Source organism: Coloeus monedula (assembly GCF_965178545.1).
Source record: "Coloeus monedula genome assembly, chromosome: 3".
NCBI classification, from domain to species: domain Eukaryota; kingdom Metazoa; phylum Chordata; class Aves; order Passeriformes; family Corvidae; genus Coloeus; species Coloeus monedula.
Window position 1 is genome coordinate 34,826,612 of NC_138783.1, and position 21,313 is coordinate 34,847,924.

The 21,313-nt window shown below is 37.1% G+C and overlaps 1 protein-coding gene across 6 annotated transcripts in view; it reads left to right on the top strand.

The window, feature by feature from the left end:
• Positions 1–21,313, top strand: part of DLG2 (discs large MAGUK scaffold protein 2) — a gene marked incomplete at both ends in the record, with an annotated part of 992,680 nt that overhangs the window by 704,115 nt on the left and 267,252 nt on the right. For all 6 annotated transcript variants that reach the window (XM_082277305.1, XM_082277307.1, XM_082277308.1 and 3 more), the window contains one exon: positions 12,716–12,852. In XM_082277305.1, the coding sequence (XP_082133431.1) occupies positions 12,716–12,852 (137 nt within the window). The remainder of the gene's footprint in view (positions 1–12,715; positions 12,853–21,313) is intronic.

The following is a 21,313-nucleotide window of genomic DNA, read 5'->3' on the forward strand; positions in this document are numbered from 1 at the left end:
GTATATAGTTCCCAGAGACTGACCTAGACCCTGGCTCTGGCATTGCAGAAAGTTCAGGGTTTATTATTAGTTGAAATAGCTGATGGAAAGGCTATGTTAATACTCCTAGCTAGAACCCCTCAAGGGACTAACAGCAGGGTCTTGTGTTATCTCATTAAGAGGGAAACTTACTCACAGAAAATCTGTGGTGTAACTCAGGCTTGAACAACCATATTTTTTAAGTGTTATACTGAGTCTCAATTCTGCTAAGCACAAGCTCATAGAAAATCTTTAATGGTCTGGGACCAGTCTGAAAAAAATTTGTAATTGTGTTTCAAATGTGAGTTTACATTCCCTTTCTGGTTAGGTATGGTAGAATACGATTCCCTTAGAAAATATTTGGCATAATTTCTGAGAAATCATAGAATCATAGAATGATTAATGAATATTTTGGGTATGAAGGGAGCTTTAAAGGTCATTTAGTTCCAGCCTTCTTGCAATGACCAAGGACATCTTCAACTAGACCAGGTTGCTCAGACCTGTGTCCAGCCTGGTCTTGAATGTTTCCAGGGATGGCATCCACGTCTGGGCAACATGTGGCAGTATTTCACCACCCACATCATAAAAAATTTCTTCTTTATATTTAATCTAAATCTCCCCTCTTTCAGTTTAAAGCTGTTACCCCCCATACTGTCACTAGAGGTCCTGTCCTCATCTATTTTAGAAAGGCACGGGTGTCTGATTTTACTCTGTGGGAGTGCAGGGTGCTTCTCACCAGCAAATAAAACATGCTTACTTCACTTTGTTTCCTAGAGTGCTGCAAGACAGCATCATCAGTAAACTGAACTAAGGGACAAAACTACAGTTTCAGAGAGACAAAAAGAATCAAAGCAAAGTGCAATGACTCATTAATCCATTTTCAGAGTCTCTTTGCCTTATTACTTCTGTTGAATAAGCACCATCTCTTTTCCTTCTCTGTATCATTTATATACCTGTTCAACTTTTACTATCATGTCCCTGTAAATGGCCTTAGATAAAAAAGCAAAATTACATGTACATTTGTGCCTTGATTTCTCTCAGTTTTTTAAGAAGGAAGTAACTGAATGGATGACAGATTGATTATTTATGGGTTGACTGCAAATACATAAGAGGCTGCAAGATGAACTTTGATTTCATTTTTTATTTTCAAGCTTCAACATAATTGACAAAGAGCTTTTCAATAAAGTAGTTCTGTTCAACTTTGCAACAGGGATGAGAAGATAAATTTCCCTCATCAGATGGAGGACAAATAAAAGAAACTGATGAGTCTGTCCCTGACATGTATGGTTGTTAAAAAGATCCCAAACTGACAGACTGCTCCTTCTGTCTCCATTTTATTGGTGACAAATTATTAAATATTTGTCTCAAAGAGCCATTCAACTTAGCAGACAACTTAGCTATACTCAGTTAAAGATATATCACCTGATGTTATAAAAAGCGAACAGCATTTCTCCCTGAATTGGAATAATTTTCTCCTGTGTCAAGTCTGTAGATTTCAAAAATTAATCTATATCAGAAAAAAAGTGGCGGGAAAAGCACAGATTTACGTAGTACAAAGACTTAACAAATTTAACATCTCATCAAAAAGTAATAGCTACTTTAAGGCAGATCTTGGTGTGTACATCTACAGGAGCAAATGCTTTTCATTTGAATTATTAGGAGATGAATATCTTGTGTTGCTTCCAGTAATTACAGTAATTTGTGCAGAAAATGACATAGGTACTATTTGTTAATGACTAGCAAACTGTGATCGACTGTCAGCATAAATTTGGTTCCTACACCTGAAACAGCTGGTGTACTTTGTGCATAGAAAGTGATCCATGTTTCAGGATTTAAACCCAAGTTAATATATAATGTAAAAACAATAGCAGGCTCTTTGGATCATCTCCTTGCAGTCGTTGCAGGTTTCTGTAACTGCCCGCCTGTCTCTTGGCACTGCAGATGAGCCATGCCCTGTTACTTTTTTCCTTTACCCAAACATTATGTGTCTGAATGTAGGATCAGGAATTAAGGTCAAGTGAACTTTAAGAGCATGAACAGTGAGTGAAAAAGGAAAAAAAGGGCTTCAAGATTTTGTTGAATTGTCTGTGGAAGAGAGGAGACAGTCAGGGAAAGGGAACTTCTCTTGGTTTTATACCAGGAATCTAGATCTGCCATGCTGATCCCATTTCCAGATACTTCTCAAAATTAAAACTTTAGAGAGCTGGTTGATTATCAGTTGCATATTAATAGGAAATGGCATTTTTAGCAGGAGATGCAGTTAAAATAAATGTGGCTATAAGGGCATATTTATGATAATGACACTAATTGCTTTAAAAATTTGAAAAAAAATGGGGCAGTAGAGATAATTTGATTTCCCCCTGCTTTCAACCTGCATGCGTAGCTATACTCTAGACATTCTCACAATGCACTCAAAGGTGGTTAAATCCAACATTCTCAAGCCTTGTGCTTCTCTTGAAAGCGTGAGTTAAAGACTTGATATTAGATTCTCCAGCCAGGAAAAGAGGGTCATAGTACTTGTGTATCTTCCAGAGCAAAAATTGCTGAAATACTGAATAAGCATTATTGTTACTACACTGTTTTCTTCCACTATAGATCTGGCTTAGCTCTCAAGAGCATTACAAACCTATGATTGTTAACTTCTCTTTCTCTCTCTTAAGCTTAGGAGAGCAGTTTTATTTTTCCCTTTTCTCCCAATAGGACTCATGCTGTAAAGGCCTATTTTTATTGACTGTTTTTCAGGTGCATTACTAGCCTAAACAGACATTTCTGTCCTACTCACTTCAGCTACTTGCTCACTGCATCTTTCCTTCTTCCCACATCCTTCAAATTGTTTGCAGGGCAGCAGTGATGACGTTGCACTGCTCTCCATAGGAGTCACAGATTTACGATGAGGGGCCATGTACGAAAGTGTGTTGCCAGCAAAGGGACATGTGAACCCAACACCATCCTCATCTGCCAGCTCTTACTGCTGCCATCTCTGTGAATGATGGTCAATATGCACCTGGTCTGTGATTCAGGTTAATTTGGCTTGGTTTTCACACCATTTTCAATTTGCCATCTGGCTAGAAAATTTTCATGGCTAACATAAGGCAGCCAGTGGGAAAGAAGGCAGGGAGCACATCAGAGTTGTCTTTTTCGGCACTAGTGAGTTTTTGGGTCAGCATATGACAATTTAAAAAATGCACCGTGCAACCTCCCACCTGGCTTTTTGCTGCTAATTAGGACAACTGGCTGCTTAAAATCATGGAATGGTTTGGGCTGGATGGGACCTTAAAGATCATTGCATTCCATCCTATTTGCCATGGGCATGATACCTTCCACCAGACCAGGTTGCTGAAAACCTCATCCAACCTGGCTTTGGACACTTTCCCAGGATGTCGTCTACATCTGTAGTTGTGTATAATCCAGTTGATTTTTGCCCAAGTGAATGAAAGAGCAGGGGTGAGGATGGGATTTAAAAACTCAAAACAAAGCAAAACACAAAGCAAAGCCAAAAACCTCTTGCAAAAACAATGCTGGTAATGTAGAAAAAGAAGTGTGAGAAAAAACTGGGTAGCCTTTAGCAGTCCATTCATATCACATTCAGCCATACAGTCTGCTTCTGCTGTGTTTAACATTATTCCCTGCAAGATATAAATGATCCTGTCACCAGGCAGGATGATGTCTACCCTAATCAAGGATTCTGATTTTTAGTGCCTCTGGATGTGAGGATTGTTTTTCTTTGTGGGTGCACCAGAAATATACAAAAGCTTCCTGCGTGAAAAGGAAGTGACCATTCATTCAGTTCAGTTGTAGGCATATGGAGACGTGAGAAGAGAAAGGCATTTAAAAACATCAGATATAAGCAGTTAATCCTGTTCCTAAGTGGCAGATCTTGGATTTTTCTATTTCACAACACTAATCTTCACTTCTTTAAAAACCTAATTTGTCTGGTCTTAACATGAAATGTTTAGACTTGGTGTATGGTGTGTTTATTTCCAAAAAAACCAAACTGCTTGCCATAATTCTTGGAGTGTCAGTATATGTCAAAAATGAAATAATTTTCTTTTTCTTGCATTTACACTGGTAAAATTGTGACAGTGTGATTTAATATGATTTTTAGTGAACTTGAATTCTCATTAATGCTTTAAAAGTCATATTATTGTGAATAATTAGGAAGATTTCCTGATCTTTTCAAGTCAAATTGTAAAGTATTCTTAAGAATTACTGTTGTGCAATTAGGCCACTGCTCATTGTCTATGCTTTCTGGGAATTTTATTCCTAATTAATTTGAATAAATGTAAAAATATGGAATAAGCACAACTTCTAATGAGGCTCAAAGTGTATTTTCCTAACTTGCTGTTTCCTTTCTTTACTACTACATCTAAGGAGAATGTATCTTTAGGTATAAATATATGCAGGCAAAAAAATCATAATAGGAAAAACATTAAACTGCAAAACAATAGAAAAGAAGGGATTGTTTTCATTTGCTTGTTAGAGAACTTTTTACAAATTCCTACTAATAGCAGGATAATTTAACAAGATGTGTTTTCAAGGCTTTATTAAAGATTACAGAAAGATTAGCTTTACTGTTATGATAATGTAAACCAATGTTTTATCTACTGTACCTACAGCATGATTGTTCTTAAACATGCACTCACTGCCTTGCAGCTTTATTAACATTTGCATCATAATCTCAATTTCCCATCATTTCCTTTCTGGCTGGAAATGTAAATGATTTTTTTTTGAGCCAAGGAGTGTAACTCTGTCTCCTGAGAACAGATTTCTTTCTTTCATGTTGTAATCTAATAAATTTGGCTACAATGTTTGATTTTGATGCCGCTAAGAATGAAAAAGTAGTTGGAAAAGGGTTGTTTATATGTGCTTCTGAGGCTGCAGCTGAGTAACTTAGCAGGAAAATCCCTGAAATATCCAGATGATATTTTTCCGTATTCTGGGCTCATCTGTGTTTCTGACTTCTGTGGGTCTCAGATGATGTTGATGAACCCTTTGTGTCCAAAGAGAAGAAGTAATGCTTTGCATTCCCCTGCCCCCAGCAGAAGAGCAAGCTCAGATAATGCAGTGGTGGGCAGGGGTTTTCCAGGACATCTCAGTAGGAAGCTGTTTTGGAACAGATATAAGGAATTGTAGTTAGCAGCATGGTAGCCAGATTTTAAAATTACATATGCTGAAAAGCTGCTTCGATATTCTCAATCAAAGGCATGAAAATCAGTCTGCCATCACTCCATCACCAGATAGCAGCTACCACCAGGGTTCTCTCCTCTTGAGTTGTAGCTGGCTATTTTTCCAAGCTTTCAGTCCTTCAGAGAACTCTTTGTGATAGTATGAATGTACATATGCAGCAGTGTCTTGAAGCCATTTTAATCTCAGTGAGATTAATATCTCTGTTTTCATCAAGAATGAGGGACACACCTCTGCACAGTCTTGCACTGGGCTGTGCAGCAAGTTTGTGTCACTATAATGTTTTAAATGTCAATGATCTTTTTTCTTTTTGTTAAATCAAGAATATTTAAAATTAGATCTAACCATATTATTGAAGTTTATTTTAAAAATTTGTTTGTTTGCAGAACTAAAAATTAATGCAGATAAAGGCAAATAAAAGATGAAAAATTTTACTCTTTAATTTCTATTAAAGCCTCAACCAAAATCTCTCTCCATACAGAAAAGTATCAGTGATCATTTGCAAGGAAAGGATTCTCTTTGATTGCTGTATAATCCCAGGTGCCAAGCAGCATCCAACCATAGCATCTCTTGTGGGCACGCTGGCCATACTTGGTGGGAGCACTGTGTGTGCTGCTCAGTTTGATCCTCGAGTAGTAGGAGGCTGTCCTGTAATCTGGCATCCCTGGTGCTTCAGTATGGAGAGGTGATGCACTGGCAGCTGGAATGTAGGGATTAATGGAAATATTAACTATAAAAATGGCTATGGACAAGAACAAAGGAAATGTGTGAAAACAGTTGGATAAATACCTGAAGGCATGAATATATAATGCCACACAGTGTTAGGGGAACAACCATTTTCTCTTTGTGTAAGGTGCTTTTGGACAATATTCTTCTTACCTAGTGGCACTGTACATCATTTTTATTCTATCTGACATCAACTGGGAAATAACCCAAAACACTAGATATTTCTGAAAGAAAATGTCAAAACAGTAAGGAAGATGCTTGAAGTTTTTGACCCAAGGCCATTAGAAAGAAACACCAGATAACAATATGCTGTGTTAGATGTGTAGGGGCTTGGGCCTTCTTTGTGGTCTAGGCTATTATCCAGTTGTGGGTTACAAAAAGAGCCCTCTGTAGTGATCTGGGGGCAGGGTCTGAAACAAGAATTAACAATGGCAGTGAAAGTAGACAGCTTTTAAATATGTTATGAATATTAGTAAAAGTTTTATGAATCATACTGTACTTTAGATTGACTTTTTCATCCAAAGAACAGAATGTAGTCAAATTTTATTCACATAAGTCCTTCTGGCATAAGCTGTCACATGCATCAGGCATAAGAATTGTTATAAGAACCCACTCAAATAAATTGATACTTGACTCTACTGCTACAAAACGAAGGAGATGAGAGAAAGTGACTTCATATACTTGGGATTAATAGTTTCTCAAGAACTAATTCATAGGCTGACAAAAAAAAAAATAGAGAGCTCTGTAGAGGAAGATCTGTCCCTCCTTGTAATATCGTGTAATTATTGTGACACAAATTTTAGTTTTTATTTTGTGATGTATTTTATTTTTGTATGCACCAAATAAAAGAGGAATCTACTGTCAATAAGGAACAATAATCATAAGTCACAGTTATAACAAGCATATTAAATGTCCACAGTTGTGAGGTTATTGTAAATATGTGCTGTATGTGTCCTCTAGGAAAGCTGAAATTGGCAACAAGAGGCTTGAACAAAGGGCATGGGGAGACATTCCCTGCTATTCCTTTGTTTATAATTAACATTTTTATAGTTTGTTTACTCCTATAAACTGGACATAACAGTGGTACCTGTCAAAACAAGTCAATCATTATATCAGTCAAAGCATTTTACTTTACCCATGTTCCTTTCCTCCCTGCAAGTGGAACTTGATTCATTAGAAACCTGGATTGGACTTCATTGTTCCAGGTTTGACAGTTTAAACAATAAAACAAAACCAAGGTGCATCTTTTGTAGCTGAGTTGTAGAAGTGCTGGTCCTTGGAAAGGCAGGAGCTGACCCACTTTGAGTTCCTCAGTGCCATGTCCAGTTGTTCGCAGGAGCATGGTCGATGTGTCACATGCCACAGAGCAGCCAGGCTTGCAGCATCAGGGAAGAGCCTCAGTGGGGAAACTTGTGGCGTGGGGCCTTTCTGGTGGTATTTTCTGTTTTGCTGCATGAAATAGTTTCTTAAAATCTGAATTCACACAGTCATCTGAAGCAAATCGGTTTGTTTCACACCTGTAGAAAATAAATGTGACAAAAAGCAATGAGAGGCCGTGTAGGGAGAAGTAGTGACATTTATTCATGAAACCTCTGAATAAGTTAACCATCTTCCTTTCATATATTTCATTCACTCTCCATTTCATCCACATCCCCCAGTATGCATGGGCTGTGGTGGTCTGGCTCACTTGTGAGTGACACAAAGGACATGGGACATCAAGCCCTTACCACATCTCCTGGCATTTTCTTGATTGGCAACCAAGGACTGACTGATTTTTGGAGAAATTATTTGTACCCTCTAGGAATCTACTGTTGCTATTGGTGGTCCTTTATATTGAATATACTCCTTTCTTCAGTCTCTGAGTCTTAGACAAAAGAAGCTGCTCATTTGCTGGTTTTTTTTCATTTAGTAAACACACGTCTTTATTGAAATGATCTGCTTCCCTGTTGGGCTTACAGGCAAGAGAATGGCAGATGTCACATGCTGCAGTTTTGCTGCCAACATCCCACTGTCATGGTACAGGGTCTTCTGCTGACAAGACACCTGTTCAGTGGTCTTACGGAGTCTGGACATTCTTTCCAGGCTTGACAGAAATTACTCATTTTGATTTTTATTGCTTGGAATGCTTTGTACTGTCAATACACATGATTTCTCTAACATTTGGTCTTTCTTCTCGTGCTTACATTCATATTCCCATTCACACTTCATTTGTTGTTATGATAATATTTCTGTTAAAAGTCCTATGCCTGTTGTGGTTTCACTAAGTTAGTCTATGCTCACAGGTTGGTTATGAGGTAAGGTATACTGTGGTTTAGCTCGGAATTACGAATTACCTGTTTTATGTCTCTAAAGCACACTGGTTTTGTTAACTACCTGAAAATCAAACACTTCTTAACTATATTTTAAGGTTGTGACTTAAATGCTGCTTTCTTTGGCTTCCCCTTTTTGGGAACTGTGAAACTCATGTTGGATTTCTATCCGAAAATCCTCATTCTGTTTGCTGCTTTAAAATAAGCTTGTTTCTCTGTGTAGGATAGTAGCAAAAGGCAACATCCGTTTTGGGGTTCTGACTGAGTTTCTTTAACTTCACTTCTCATTAGAAAGCTGACATTACATAGCTGCAGTTGATCTTTTAGGCTCCCTCCCTGGTTACTGCAAAGCAGTATGCCCGCAGTGTAATTCACCCACTGTGTCTTAAACAGAGATTTTATTATTATCACATAGAGGCAACTTTGCCGGACTAATTATACAGGGAGCTTCCAAGCCTACTTTTTACCAGAAAAGCAGTTGGAACATGTTATGTTTTTAAAATAGAGATGTATGTAAAACATGTATCTGGTACAAAAAAATGTTGCAAAGTAGATGTTAGTCACAGTTTGGTTTTTGTTTTTTTCTGAAATTGATTGAGACTTGGGAAGCCTTAGAATTTTTCTTCGGCTGCAACTCTTTTTTTTTTTTTTTTTTGCTTTGTTAATCTTTCAAATATTTTAATGGGGTTTTTTTTACTAATAATCCCAGGAAAAGATATGACTGAATATATTTGACTTATTAATAGCACCATTTTTTTCTGTAGTTTCCAGTTTTGATGGAATAGCTTTTGTCCGTCCCTTTTCCTCTTTCTGATTTGAGTAATGTCCTGTTTCATTGGATTATTACACATTCACAGGATCAGTGATCAGCATTTGTGGAACCCAAAGGCAGATGAATTTTACGAACACGTATCCAGAGGAAGTGGAAGGAAATGAGGTTTGACTCAACTTTCCTAGTTTACACATTGAGTCAGTCTTATATGGGCCTACCCTCTTCAGTGATTGTGCACCAGTATTAAGTCCAGCTTTCTCTCTTTTTCCCTCTTGAAGTAGTCTCTTCTTCACTGAACCATAGAAACATGGACTAGTTTGGATTGGAAGGTATCTTTAAGGTCCAACCCCGTCGTTCACTAGACCAGGTCGTTCAAGGCCCTGTTCAACCTGGCCTTGAACAATTGCAGGGATGGGGCATCCACAACTTTTCAGGGCAACCTGTGCCAGTGCCTCACTACCATCATCCTAAAACATTTCTTCCTCAACTCCATTCTGAATTTATCCTCCGTCTAATTCCTCTTGTGAGGAATTTGAGCACTCTGTCCAAGCTCAGCTGTTTCTATGAAGAAGATTGCACATCAGCCAAAGAGGAAGTGGTCAAGTCCTGATCTTCTGTGTTCTGATAGAAATGTTTTCCTAACCAAAAGAGTCAACATGAAAAAGGTTCTGCTATCAGATCTGCTGTTTTGGTTTTGGGGGGGTGGGGGGCTGGGGGTTAATTCAATGGAACAGTGCAAAATACCATTTAGAAAACATACCTTGTTGATTTGTTCCCAATTGTTTGAATGATTCTCTGCTTTTAAAACAGAGTAAGAATCTAACTCTAATCTGATGTAGTGAGTGACCAGGGATGCATACCAGCTTTGAGCAAACCTTTCTGAAGTCTTAAAACAGAAACCCTCAGTCTAAATGAACTCAAATTGTGAACTTTCATAGCACAGATCTTCCCACTCATCTCTTCCCACATCCAGACCCCAGGCTTCAGAAACCAAAAGTGTGATTCACCTCATCTCTTTCAGTTGTCTTGCTGGATGAGATGAATCATGCTTTAAAAGCTCTTAATGAATTTTCATTTGTCATACAGGTAGTATAAATGATAAGCATAGTTTTCTGATGTCATTTGGCCGTATGAATACTACCCAAAAGTTTTTGTGTCGTATACTTGCCGTGTGCCCTAGCAATTAGCAGAAGTCATTTAAATAAAATTAAATGGGCCATTGTTCCATTCCCTGTTCTTTTCAAGAACAAATCTTTTAAAGAGGGCAAGTATGATTAAGCAATGAAATTAAATCATTATTGACTGACATGGAAAATTTTTCTCTTCCTCAGTTTTTTCTCCAACCCACTCTCCCGTTGCTCCCCACAGTGTTACCTCATCTTGTTCTGCTCTTTTAAACCTTTCTATAATCACTGCTGGTTTTTTGGATCCCCGAAGTCAGACCCTGCTTATAAACACAGTGTAGGCCCACTCAGTGTATCACATCTAAATTTTATGTAGACTGTCGTAGAAAAAGTTATTCCTTTCATGGTAGGTGAGCATCATGAAATGGTAGTAGCCTGTGTTAGTGCTCTTTTGTTCTATGGTTTTGTATGTCTGTTGTGCTACAGCCATGCAAACAGCAAGCCAAGCACCCCACTCAGCACTGCAGAAAATTCAAGTGATTATCTTGGCTTCTACTTGCTTGTAGTGCAGCAGGACCAGGCTGAATTAGGACCCTCTTTGTGCAAAGTACAGGCCAGTTGTGTGTCCAGAAATGACCTTGCCCTTTACACGTGTGCAGTGTCAGTAAAGGGAAGAGAAGGGGATCAAAGCACACCTAATCTTCCCGAGGTCATGCCCTAGGTGAGCAGTGGAGCTGAAGAAAGCCCTCTGGCTGAGGTCTAGCCCGCTCATTTGCTCCCACCATCATTCTGGAATACTCTCAGATCTTTACTGGTAGAAGTCTATACAGATGGAGTTTGGATCAAATTCATTATAATTATGTCACCAAGAAATATTATTCAGTCATTGTTCCTTGTCCACAACTAGTGTTTTAAATAAAATTTCCGTTCTTGATGTTTTACTAGAATATCTTTTCTCCTCTTTCTTAGTAGTCCCCGGAAAAAATTCTTCCATGCTGAAAAATTGTAATCTTTTAATTCTTGTAGTGACAGTAGCACATAAATAGAAACAGTGATTGCCAGCTTTAGCTGGAAATTCAATAAAGCTTTATTTTAATTACCCCATACTTCTGAATTAACTTCATGTGTATTGTTAATAGTCAATTAATTAAGTAGTGTTTCAATCTGAGATATAAATTCAAAGGTTTCTTTTTGTAATTTACTGCTTTGGCACTATCCATTAAGTAGTCCATTATGGTATCTGACCTCACATCTTTTTGAAGCTAAAATAACGATCAGATGAAAATAATGTGGGGAAAAAAAATTAAAATATTTAATTCACTCAAAATCCCCCTATCCCTGTACTCATACAGCTGCTAAAAAAATGTTTTGTGTATTAAATATACTGTCCCTTAATTTTTATTGTCCAAGCAGTCTCCCTTTTGAGTTTGTGATGAAATGCCAGATTTCAGGCAACTCGCTTTTTACTACTGCATTTTACTGCTCAGGCTACAGCTACTACCAACATGTTTCTTTTAGGCATGAGTGAACAGCATAGATTTCATAGATAAAACCAGTGATTACTCTCTAAATAGATATAACTGTTTTTCTGTACAGCAAAAAGAGAAATCCCTAGCTGAAGCAATAATCTAAGCAGGTTATTGTCAGTAACAGCTTCTCTGTTCAGCTGGAAGTTCCCATTAGCTATACAATCTCTGAAAAATTAGCTGTATGAAGTTAATTTTTATGGGAAATCAAGCACAGTGATTTCTGTCTTTTCTTTGATTGAGAGATAAAAATGTTCCAAAAAATTAAAGCAGTGATTTCTCTATATGTGCAATGTGTCAGAGGATAAGAAATACAGGAAAAGGGGAGAATTGTCTTTTTTTCTTCCCCCAACATCTGTTTATTTTACCTTCCTTTTCTTGAATCATGTTAGCATGTATTATTGACATTGTTCCAAAGTTTGGGATTTTGAGTGTTTATCTAGGAATTTCACAGATCACTGAATAGAAATTACATATGTACAAAGGACTATTGCTTTCTTACTTTATGTATCCATAGCCAAAGATTTGTGTCCTAGAAAAAACCCCACACTTAAAATCAAACATCTGCACCTTTTCTCTTTTATTTTCAATGACCCTTTACTGTGGTACTACATAAATTTGCAAAACCTGTGCTAGACCTTTCCAAGTATTTTTCAAACTGTGTGGACAATCAGAACATCTTTCATTTTGTTCTGACAGATGGTGATGTATTTTATACCAATATTTAACAAAATAAATACCAAGTTTCAGAGTTTTATTGCTGGCCATGGCAAGCTGGGCCATAACCTCTTGACGTAGGCTGCACTGGACCCCAGTGAGGAGGGTGCATAGAATCATCACTGTGATGCAATTATTTTTGTCTCTACCTCCCATTGTGAGTGACATAGAATTTCCTTACTCTAGTTTTGTCCCTGACCTTTCAGGGAAACTGAAAGAGTATGCTGTTTGTATTTTTCAAAAAAATACTCGAAGTTTACAGTGTATATGCTACTCTTCCACTTCTCTTTAATGTTAAATGTTGTATCGCTAATGTTTTGTTTACAATATCTTTTCCAGGTCTGGGATTCAGTATTGCAGGAGGAGTGGGAAACCAACACATCCCTGGAGACAACAGCATTTATGTCACCAAGATTATTGATGGGGGAGCTGCGCAAAAAGATGGGAGATTGCAGGTTGGAGATAGACTTCTTATGGTGAGTATGACAAATTTAAATCACATTTATTTAGCTGAAAATTCATATAAGGACTTTCATTCACCATACATCTTTCTGGAGTTAACCAATACAACTGCTATAATAATTATATTTCCATCATCTTAATTTTTCCATTTTTTTCATATATTTCTGAGACTAAAGTTAACAAAGCATTCCTCTGGAAAACTATCATTTTATGAAGGCAGTGTATTATATTTCTTTGACAAGCCTTTTACAGAGAAGAGAATAAATGTATTATGCACATAAGTGACAAGGCGAAATGCACCATAAATCTTAGAAGACTTTAAACAAATTGTTTTTTCAGGTAGTACTGATTCTACTGTTGTAAGCAAATTGAAAGCTGTCAAAATGTGCCTGTAACTGACTCACATGTAGCAGTACATTTCAGTACCTGTAGGAATGCTTTATCTACATGTTCCATATAGATGTTAAAAAACCCCAAAACATTTTGGAAATTTTCCCTCGAGGAAGTGTATTCTACTGATGGAACTCAGTTCAGGAAATTTTTCCTGCTATGTGCTGTGCTCATTCATTGTTTCTCATAGATAATGCTCTCCCACTCACAGTTTGTTTAATTCAACATTGAGGGGGAAATCCTGGCCCTGGTGAATCAGCACAAGTTCATCTATGTCAAATTGTATTCATGTCAATGCATTTGCATAGATTTCAGCAGATAGAGAAATATTCTTTTAATAAGAGAAATGAAAAAAACTTATACTGCAGTAGCCTTGTTTTGTGATGTGTTATTTAAGCAGTAAAAAATTGCTGCCTGCAAAGCTGTGCCTATTTGAGGTTTTCTTTATTGGCTAGGGACCCTGTGTTCCAGTCACATAGGATGATGACCAATAATTTATACAGAGTACTAAACAGTACTGGAAAGGCACTTGGTTGCTGGGTTGATGACTCCTTGTCTTCTTTAACCCAAGTGTATAGATAAAACAGCTTAAGAATCAACTGGTGTTAGCAAAATCAAAGCAAAATAAAACTAGAACTCAAAATTTCTTTGGCATTTTTTCTTTGCAGAATCTCAGCATAGTAAAATTCAAGTCAATGTTGGAGAATTTAGTTTTGGCTTTTTTTGCTGTAGAAATGTATATTTTTATTTGCCTAATATGCGCTTCAGTTATTTGCAACTTGTTGCAAATCTGCTTCTGTTCAGCCGTTGCCTGTTGGTTTTTACCCTAATGAGAATTCCTTGCAGTTTTTGTGTCATCTGCAATTTTTTGTTACTTTACTCTTAATTCCTTCCAATTCACATGAGATAGTAAATATATATATGTATATATAAAAGAAAACCAAATAGATACAAAGCCCCCACATTCACCCTCCCCAGTGTAACTTCATCAGAACAAATTTGAATAGAAATGTAGTATTTTATATACCACAGTGAATAAGTTAATTCTTTTCAGATTTTTACAGGATTAGTCTATTAAACATCTCAGCCCTAAACCTGTGATTCACTGCAGTCAGATATAGATGTTTCTTCATCGTGACAAGTTTATGCTTCTGAAAATGGGCAGAGGTCATTTGCATTGTGTTTGATGTCTTTGTTCTTTCCTTTCAGTCTGTACTGTTTCTTTACTTAGTGTTGTCTCCTTTTATCACGGCATGTAAAATGAGCAAAAAAAAAAAAAATTCGAAGTATTGCTCACCTCTAGTTATGCACTTCCAGACCAAGCTTTTCACTGTTGCATAAGAAAATACTAGTCAGCTTACTCTTTGTATACCTTAATCATTGCATATTTGGAGATATGTGCACAAGATCAAAATCTTTTTCTAAAATTCATGCAGATTGCAGCCATGTTTCCTGATTCTCTCCAACAAGACACACTGATTTGTTTTTAACTTCTGTACCTTCAGTATTTTTCTGTCCTAATTTGTGAATTATCTGTCATTTCATGGCATTAACTTCACGTTCCTTTATGAATAGTGAGTGAAAGAATTAATTACTTTCTTTTGGCAGTGTTTCAACACAATATTACCTTTGTCATCTATACAGTCCTGCTTCACTGATTTCTTACTGATTATACATTTGAACAGTTCCTCTTTTTCATTTTTTCCTTCTCAGTAGTGCATCCTTTCTTGATCTTTGTTTTTTTCCATCATTTCTCTATAGACTTTAAGAGAATTTGTCATCCTTCTGGAATTCTCAGCAGCTGCTGGGTAGCTTGTTTAATTTTTGTATCTGTGTTTTGATAATTTTGTGTGAAACGCTTTCAGGTCCTAAAGAATGTGCAAATCAAATTAATTTAAATTTAAGATGTAATAAAAGTGTAGATTCAAAATCAAAACTAATATTGAAATTACTGAAATGTAAAACAAGAAGGGGCCACCTGAGCATTTTGCAGCTTGATAACCCTACTGTTATTAAATGAAGATTGGCCATAGTGTGGTAAGCATTTCAGAAGATGTATTATGTAAATAATACATTGTGATTATTGTGAAATCTGTACAAAGACATGTTAGGCAGTTATGTTTCTGTGGCACTAAGCCTGCACTTAGGACTCCTGAGCACTTGCACAGGAAAATGCTCCATTGTATAATAAGCCCGAGGTACCTGTTTGGAAAATTACTAGTGAAAGCATGTTTAACCCAAAAACTGAGTGTTTTTTCTAGGTATATATGAAAGGAGAAGACCAGAGCTCTTCTCTGAAGACTTACAGCTAGGAGAAAAGTACTGCCTCACTGTGTTCTGGTGGTAATGCCTGTGGTAATGTCTTGTTCTGCTGGTGGTAATGCCAGTGGTGAGAATCCCACTGCAGTGGGTGTCTCAGAGAGGTCACTTCTCTCTCCTCTGGAAAGGAGGAAAAGTAAATCATATACAGAGAGCATCACAGACCAACGTGGTAATTCAGAGTCAGCTATAGGGCCAGACAGGGTTGCTTGGGGATTTATCCAATTGAATCTCAAAAATCTCCAAGGACGGAGTTTGCAGAGGTTTTCTAGGAAACCCGTTCCACAGCTCAGCTGTCCTCCTGAGCAAAATACTTTTCCTGATAATCTGTTTGACCCTCTCTTGTTTCAACATCAGCCTGCTGTCACTCATCCTGTTACTACATGTGGCTCTGAAAATCTTAGCTCTGCCTTGATGATCTTCCTATAAGCACTGGGGGTCTGTTATTAGTTGTCTTCAGAGGAACCTCTTCTCCAGGCTGAGAACACCCAGATCCCTCATATTGTGCTCACCAGATCCCCAACCATCCCAGTAGTACACCTCTCAACTTGCCTCCTTTTGTTATTTTTCCTACAGTGCAGGAACCAAACCTGAACAGTTTCCAGGTACAGGCTAATGAGTGTGGGCTATTGGGGAATAATCCTTTGCTGGTTCTCCAACCTCTGCTCCTGCTCATCCAGCCCAGGGTGCTGTTGACCTCTTTGCTGCCAGGACACACAGCTGGCTCATGCCCAGCTTGCCATCCGTCAGGAGCCCCAAGCACTTTTCCATAGAGATGGTGCCAGGCTGTCAGTGCCCAGCCTGTGCTACTGATGGGGGTTAGCCTGTGCCAGGGCAGGACTTACTGTTTCCTTCTGCTGAACATAAAGTCTTCTTCAGGCCCTTCTCACAGTCTGTGGCAGTCCTGCCTTTGAGTATCTCACAGTGAAATGAAGTGTCACCCCCAAACATGATGCACTCCTCACCTCCTCAAGGTCACTGCTATTGATGATCAGGAAAAGATGAAAAATTGTTTCAGTTATTACAACTCAGATGATAATTACTTTTTTTTAATCTCATACCACCATCTTACTTTGGAAGAGTTAGTTATCTAGAGAATGAATAAATGAGAGATCAGTATAAAACTGTGTGGTTTTACTAGTATATGACAACACTAATGGCTAGAAGCAAGGCATTTTTCAGGGAAAATACTAAAACCATTAGGGTTTATTAAAAAAATTAGTATTTATCTTTAATAACTATGAGCTTTTCTAAAATACATCTCCTATGACAAAATACCCTTGCATGTTTGGGGCATATCTTGGCCCATGTAGTCACAGAGATCAGTGATTGTCTATAAGAGATTTAATTTGATTCTGTTTTCTTGATGAAAACATGAGGAAAAAACAGGAGTCACTTTCATTTTCATAAATTTATGCTTGCTTTCCATCCAATTCCATTCTGAAAAAAAAAAGTGTTATTTCATAGGACTGCAGTGGCGTTGTCATTGTGCAATTGTTGATGTGTTCCTTATAGGCTCCCCTACCTCCCCTACCAGTATCTGTTTCTTCCAGATTGTGAATAAATGCAGGATCACGTTTGTGTTAAAGTGCATAAAATCAGAGCATGTAATTCAAAATGCATCTAGATTAGCATCTGGTTCTGATCTGAGGTGTCCTTTTAAAGTGATTTTGACTGTCTTTGTGGGATCATCTTTCAGAAAACTGTCCAGCATTTGTGCAACTAACAAGTCCATGGGATTTAAGTATTTAGTTAATGCAAAGAGATTTATATCCTTAGTACAAATGGTTAGCCTTCAGCACTGGAAAACACTTCACGTTTTGCAGCCTTTTATGTCAGAGTGAGTTTTTTAAAAGGCCATCAGCATTCTAGATTTACAGCTAGCAGGTTGCAGGTGTTTACTGGCATATGTTCGCTCAGGCAAATCCACTGTCTGAATGAAAAGTCAAATATTACAGAAAAGCAAACATTACCACTGGTGAGGTAAAGATCACCCTTATGTCTCATTCTCTGAGTGAATCAAATCTTCCTTAGCCTAAATCAATAGATGAAATGAACGAATCCCCTTTAAAAAAGGAAAATTAAATAAGACAGACTTATTCCTCCAGAGCTCTTATTCTCATATCAGCTTATATTGTTGTGAATAAAATTATTTTTTAGAGCACTTGTACAGTCATTTTGGGGATTCTGAGCTTTTCTGGCTGCTTTTCAGAGCTTTTGATTTCCAATATGAATCTAGGAAAACTTCCAAATAAAACATTCTTGCTTAGGTTTCTACTTCATTGCCCTGATTATGCTATTTAGGGGAAAAAAAAAAAAAACCCAAACCAGTCTTTTTATATCTTTGGCACCATTTCTTATTGATTTCCCCCATCACTCAAATAGCTTCTTTGATTGGACTTGTATCTTTAATTTCCTCCTCTACTGCTATATTATTTCTTTCCCTTATTTGTTTCTCATATTATCAGTATGTCGTTATATCACATACTTTCTATTTAAAGAAAAAGCTTTCCTATTTTTTTTTCCTTCAGGTGCTGTTTGCGTTTTTAAATTTTCACTAAAGGGAATTTTTTCCATTAGAAAAACCCCACTTATTCCATGCCTATTTTCCTTCTGACTCCTTTCCTTTGGCTCCTGTCAGTCTCAAATGTACAACTTTGTGACTAAACTGACCACACAGATAAATATCTTTTCTGGAATTTGCCTTAGGGTTTTTTTCCCCTTTAATTAGTTGCTACTTAAATTGGCTTCTTAGATCCAGAAAGTTGGCATGCAGTACCCATTCTACCCACTCAGATTTAAGTCAGCCCTTCTGCACTAAAATTCAGCCTCTCAGAGGATTGCATGGCATATACACTTTGATTTCTTACTTTGTGCACATCTCCCACTCTTTATCTTCTTTACCTCTAACTCAACCCTTTTTTTGCAAGCTATATGCAAAAATATATAGGATCATCTCAACACGAAGTAGTAAAACTTCACTACCATGCATTTATTGGGCCAAAACCACCAAAAAAAACCAGATTTAATACTTGAAATTCTGTTAAAATAGGCATCTTTTATGCAAACGAGAAATAACTCAAGCAATAGTCTTTCTTGGCAATTGAGAGATTTTTCTCTATATGTAAATCTTACCATAAAAAACCAGCTACAACATCGTGTTTCCTAATTTTTATCATCTCTGTACTATGTTTTAAGGAATGATGTCCAGAGATCCCCTTATAGAAAAAATTGCATACTACAGTCATCTTGCAATAATATCTGGGGGGTGGTGTTAAGAATAGAACTCTTATAAGTATTCAAGTTTTTTGTATATCAGAATACATACAGATGTCTTTATTTGTGATCACTGTTTTATGGTCAAAAAGCAGAAAATATATTGATTGATGCACATGGGATTATTAATGGGAATTGTAGATCCAGAGCAAGGACTGCCTTCGGAAGGAAACCTGGAAATGCACTGTATATTTTATGTACTGCAACTCTAAACAGATGTTGCCAAATGGCTAAGGAAGGTGATCTTATCTCCTTCTCAAAGAGCTCCCACTTAAAAGAGACCTTATGGCACCACTGAGGATTGTCTTTTTTATGAATGAATCAACAAGCTTGTTTGTTTGTTTATTTTCTCTTGATGTACCTTGAGTCTTTCTTTATTTCTTTGTTTACTGAGAACTGAGCAGTCCAGGACAAAATTAATTTTACATAAACTTTGCCATGAACTCTAGGATCTTTAACTGTATAAACACAATGCTGAACTGCATAGATGTTAAATCTTAATTTAGAATTGCTTGGACTCTTTAAGTCTTAACTTCCAGGTTTCAGTAATTTGTACAGTGTTGGTAAAATATCTGTCCCATAATGTTAAGATGTAGGACCTGCCGTAGCAAATGTAAGTTTTCTATGTATCATACTTTACTTTCTGTTTCTGAAATGGCTTTTTGTCTTCTAATCTGCACAACTGCGACATCCAAGTCTCTTGTGATGGATTTTCATCAGCTAGATTTACAAAAAAAACCCAAAAAACCAAAACCCAATGGCTTTGGGAAAAAAAATTGCATCAAGTCAATTTGTGTTTTAAATGTTTTTATTCACTTCTAAAAAGCCCAAAGAGTCAAAATCCAGACAGTGCTAAGATATTTCATTTTGTGTCTCTTTTTGACTGAGACCATTTTTTTCCAGCAGCTGTATAGTGGGTGAGATTATGTGAGATTTTTCTCTACTTCAAAAAAACTTAGGATGGAACAAAAAAAGGTAGATACAATGTACAGACAGCGTGGGAAGAAGAGGTAAAGGATAACCTTGTGGTCTTATTTCTAAAATGCGTGAATCTGCAGTGTCTGGCAGTTTTGAAACACATAAACAAGAAAGGCATAATTTCAGTCACTTCTTCTTCCTGTCAACCTATTAATTTAGGACATTTATTTATTAAAGGTGTATATGTAAGTTATTGCTCTTCATAACAAAGAAAGATAGAGAAATATATAGAAGTTAGGTATAAGATTTTTGTTTAAATAGAAGACCTGTCAAAATACAGCATAACCAGCAGCTGTCAGCAGCTCCCTTCTGAGTGTTAGGCTCTATCACTGCTCTTCATGTCAAATTATCATAATATACCTGCCACTGTCTCTTTTAATTAACCTTAAAACCAAGCCTGAGAATTATACAAGGAAAAAACTTAAAAAGAATCCTTACATTCAGCAATACTGTCCAATAACAATCATTTTTTCTTGGTGATGATGAAATTTTCTGAATATGAAGAGTCCTCCAGTGATTCATAATAGCTGGATTTCTTTCCAGTTGCCAAACCCTTTGGCAGTTGCTTATTACCACATTCAGGTTTCTGATAATTCATTGATACTGAATTCCCTAGAAGGAGTCTTATTTCTGTGATTTACTGTTATGTTATACTATAGTGAGGAGGAACTTCTGCTTCCATCTTGCATAATCTTTAAAAGGAATCCTTGCAGTAACTGGAAGTTGGAGGATGACAATTTAAATGACAATGAAATTTTTCATACACAACATTCAGTGTGAAATGTAGGTCACTGGAACAGGCTCCCCAGGGAAGTGGTCACAGCACCAAGCCTGCCAGAATTCAAGGAGCGGCTGGACGATGCTTTTAGTCATATGGTTCAGTTGTAGGCAGTACTGCGAGGAGCAGGGAGTTGGACTCAATGATCCTTATGGGTCCCTTCCAGCTGAAGGTATTCTGTGATTCTCTTAGTTCTGTTGGCTTGCACCACATGCCTGAAAACTGGATCTACACCCTTTATTTTTTTCCCTTATCCTATAATTTCTCTATTCAAGAGGTTTGTGGTTTTTGTAGCAGGGAACACTCATGGTTCTGTTTATAGGAGAACAACCTATTGTTGACATTCTGTGGATATAGTGGATTTGTAAGTGAATAAATTTTATATGCCTCTACAATAAACCACTTCTGACACTTTCCTTTTGATTTTCTTTCTGTGAGAGTAAAGCATAAATAGGCAAAGCTTACTGCCACCATTTCCTTCCCTATTTTATCTGTAGTCCTCTACTCTTATCCTTGCTTAAGTGTTTTTCTTTCCTAAAAAAATAATAGAACTAGTACTACATTCTCTTACTTTTTCAATGTCTTTTTCCTGTGTTTCTGGAAAACTGACAAACTTTCAGACTGAAAAATGCCTTTTCCCCATCCAGCACTGCCCTTTTTCAATTCCTGCACCTCATAAGTATTCTATATGCCACTTTTTACGTCTCATTATTTCAATGGTCAATGCCATATCA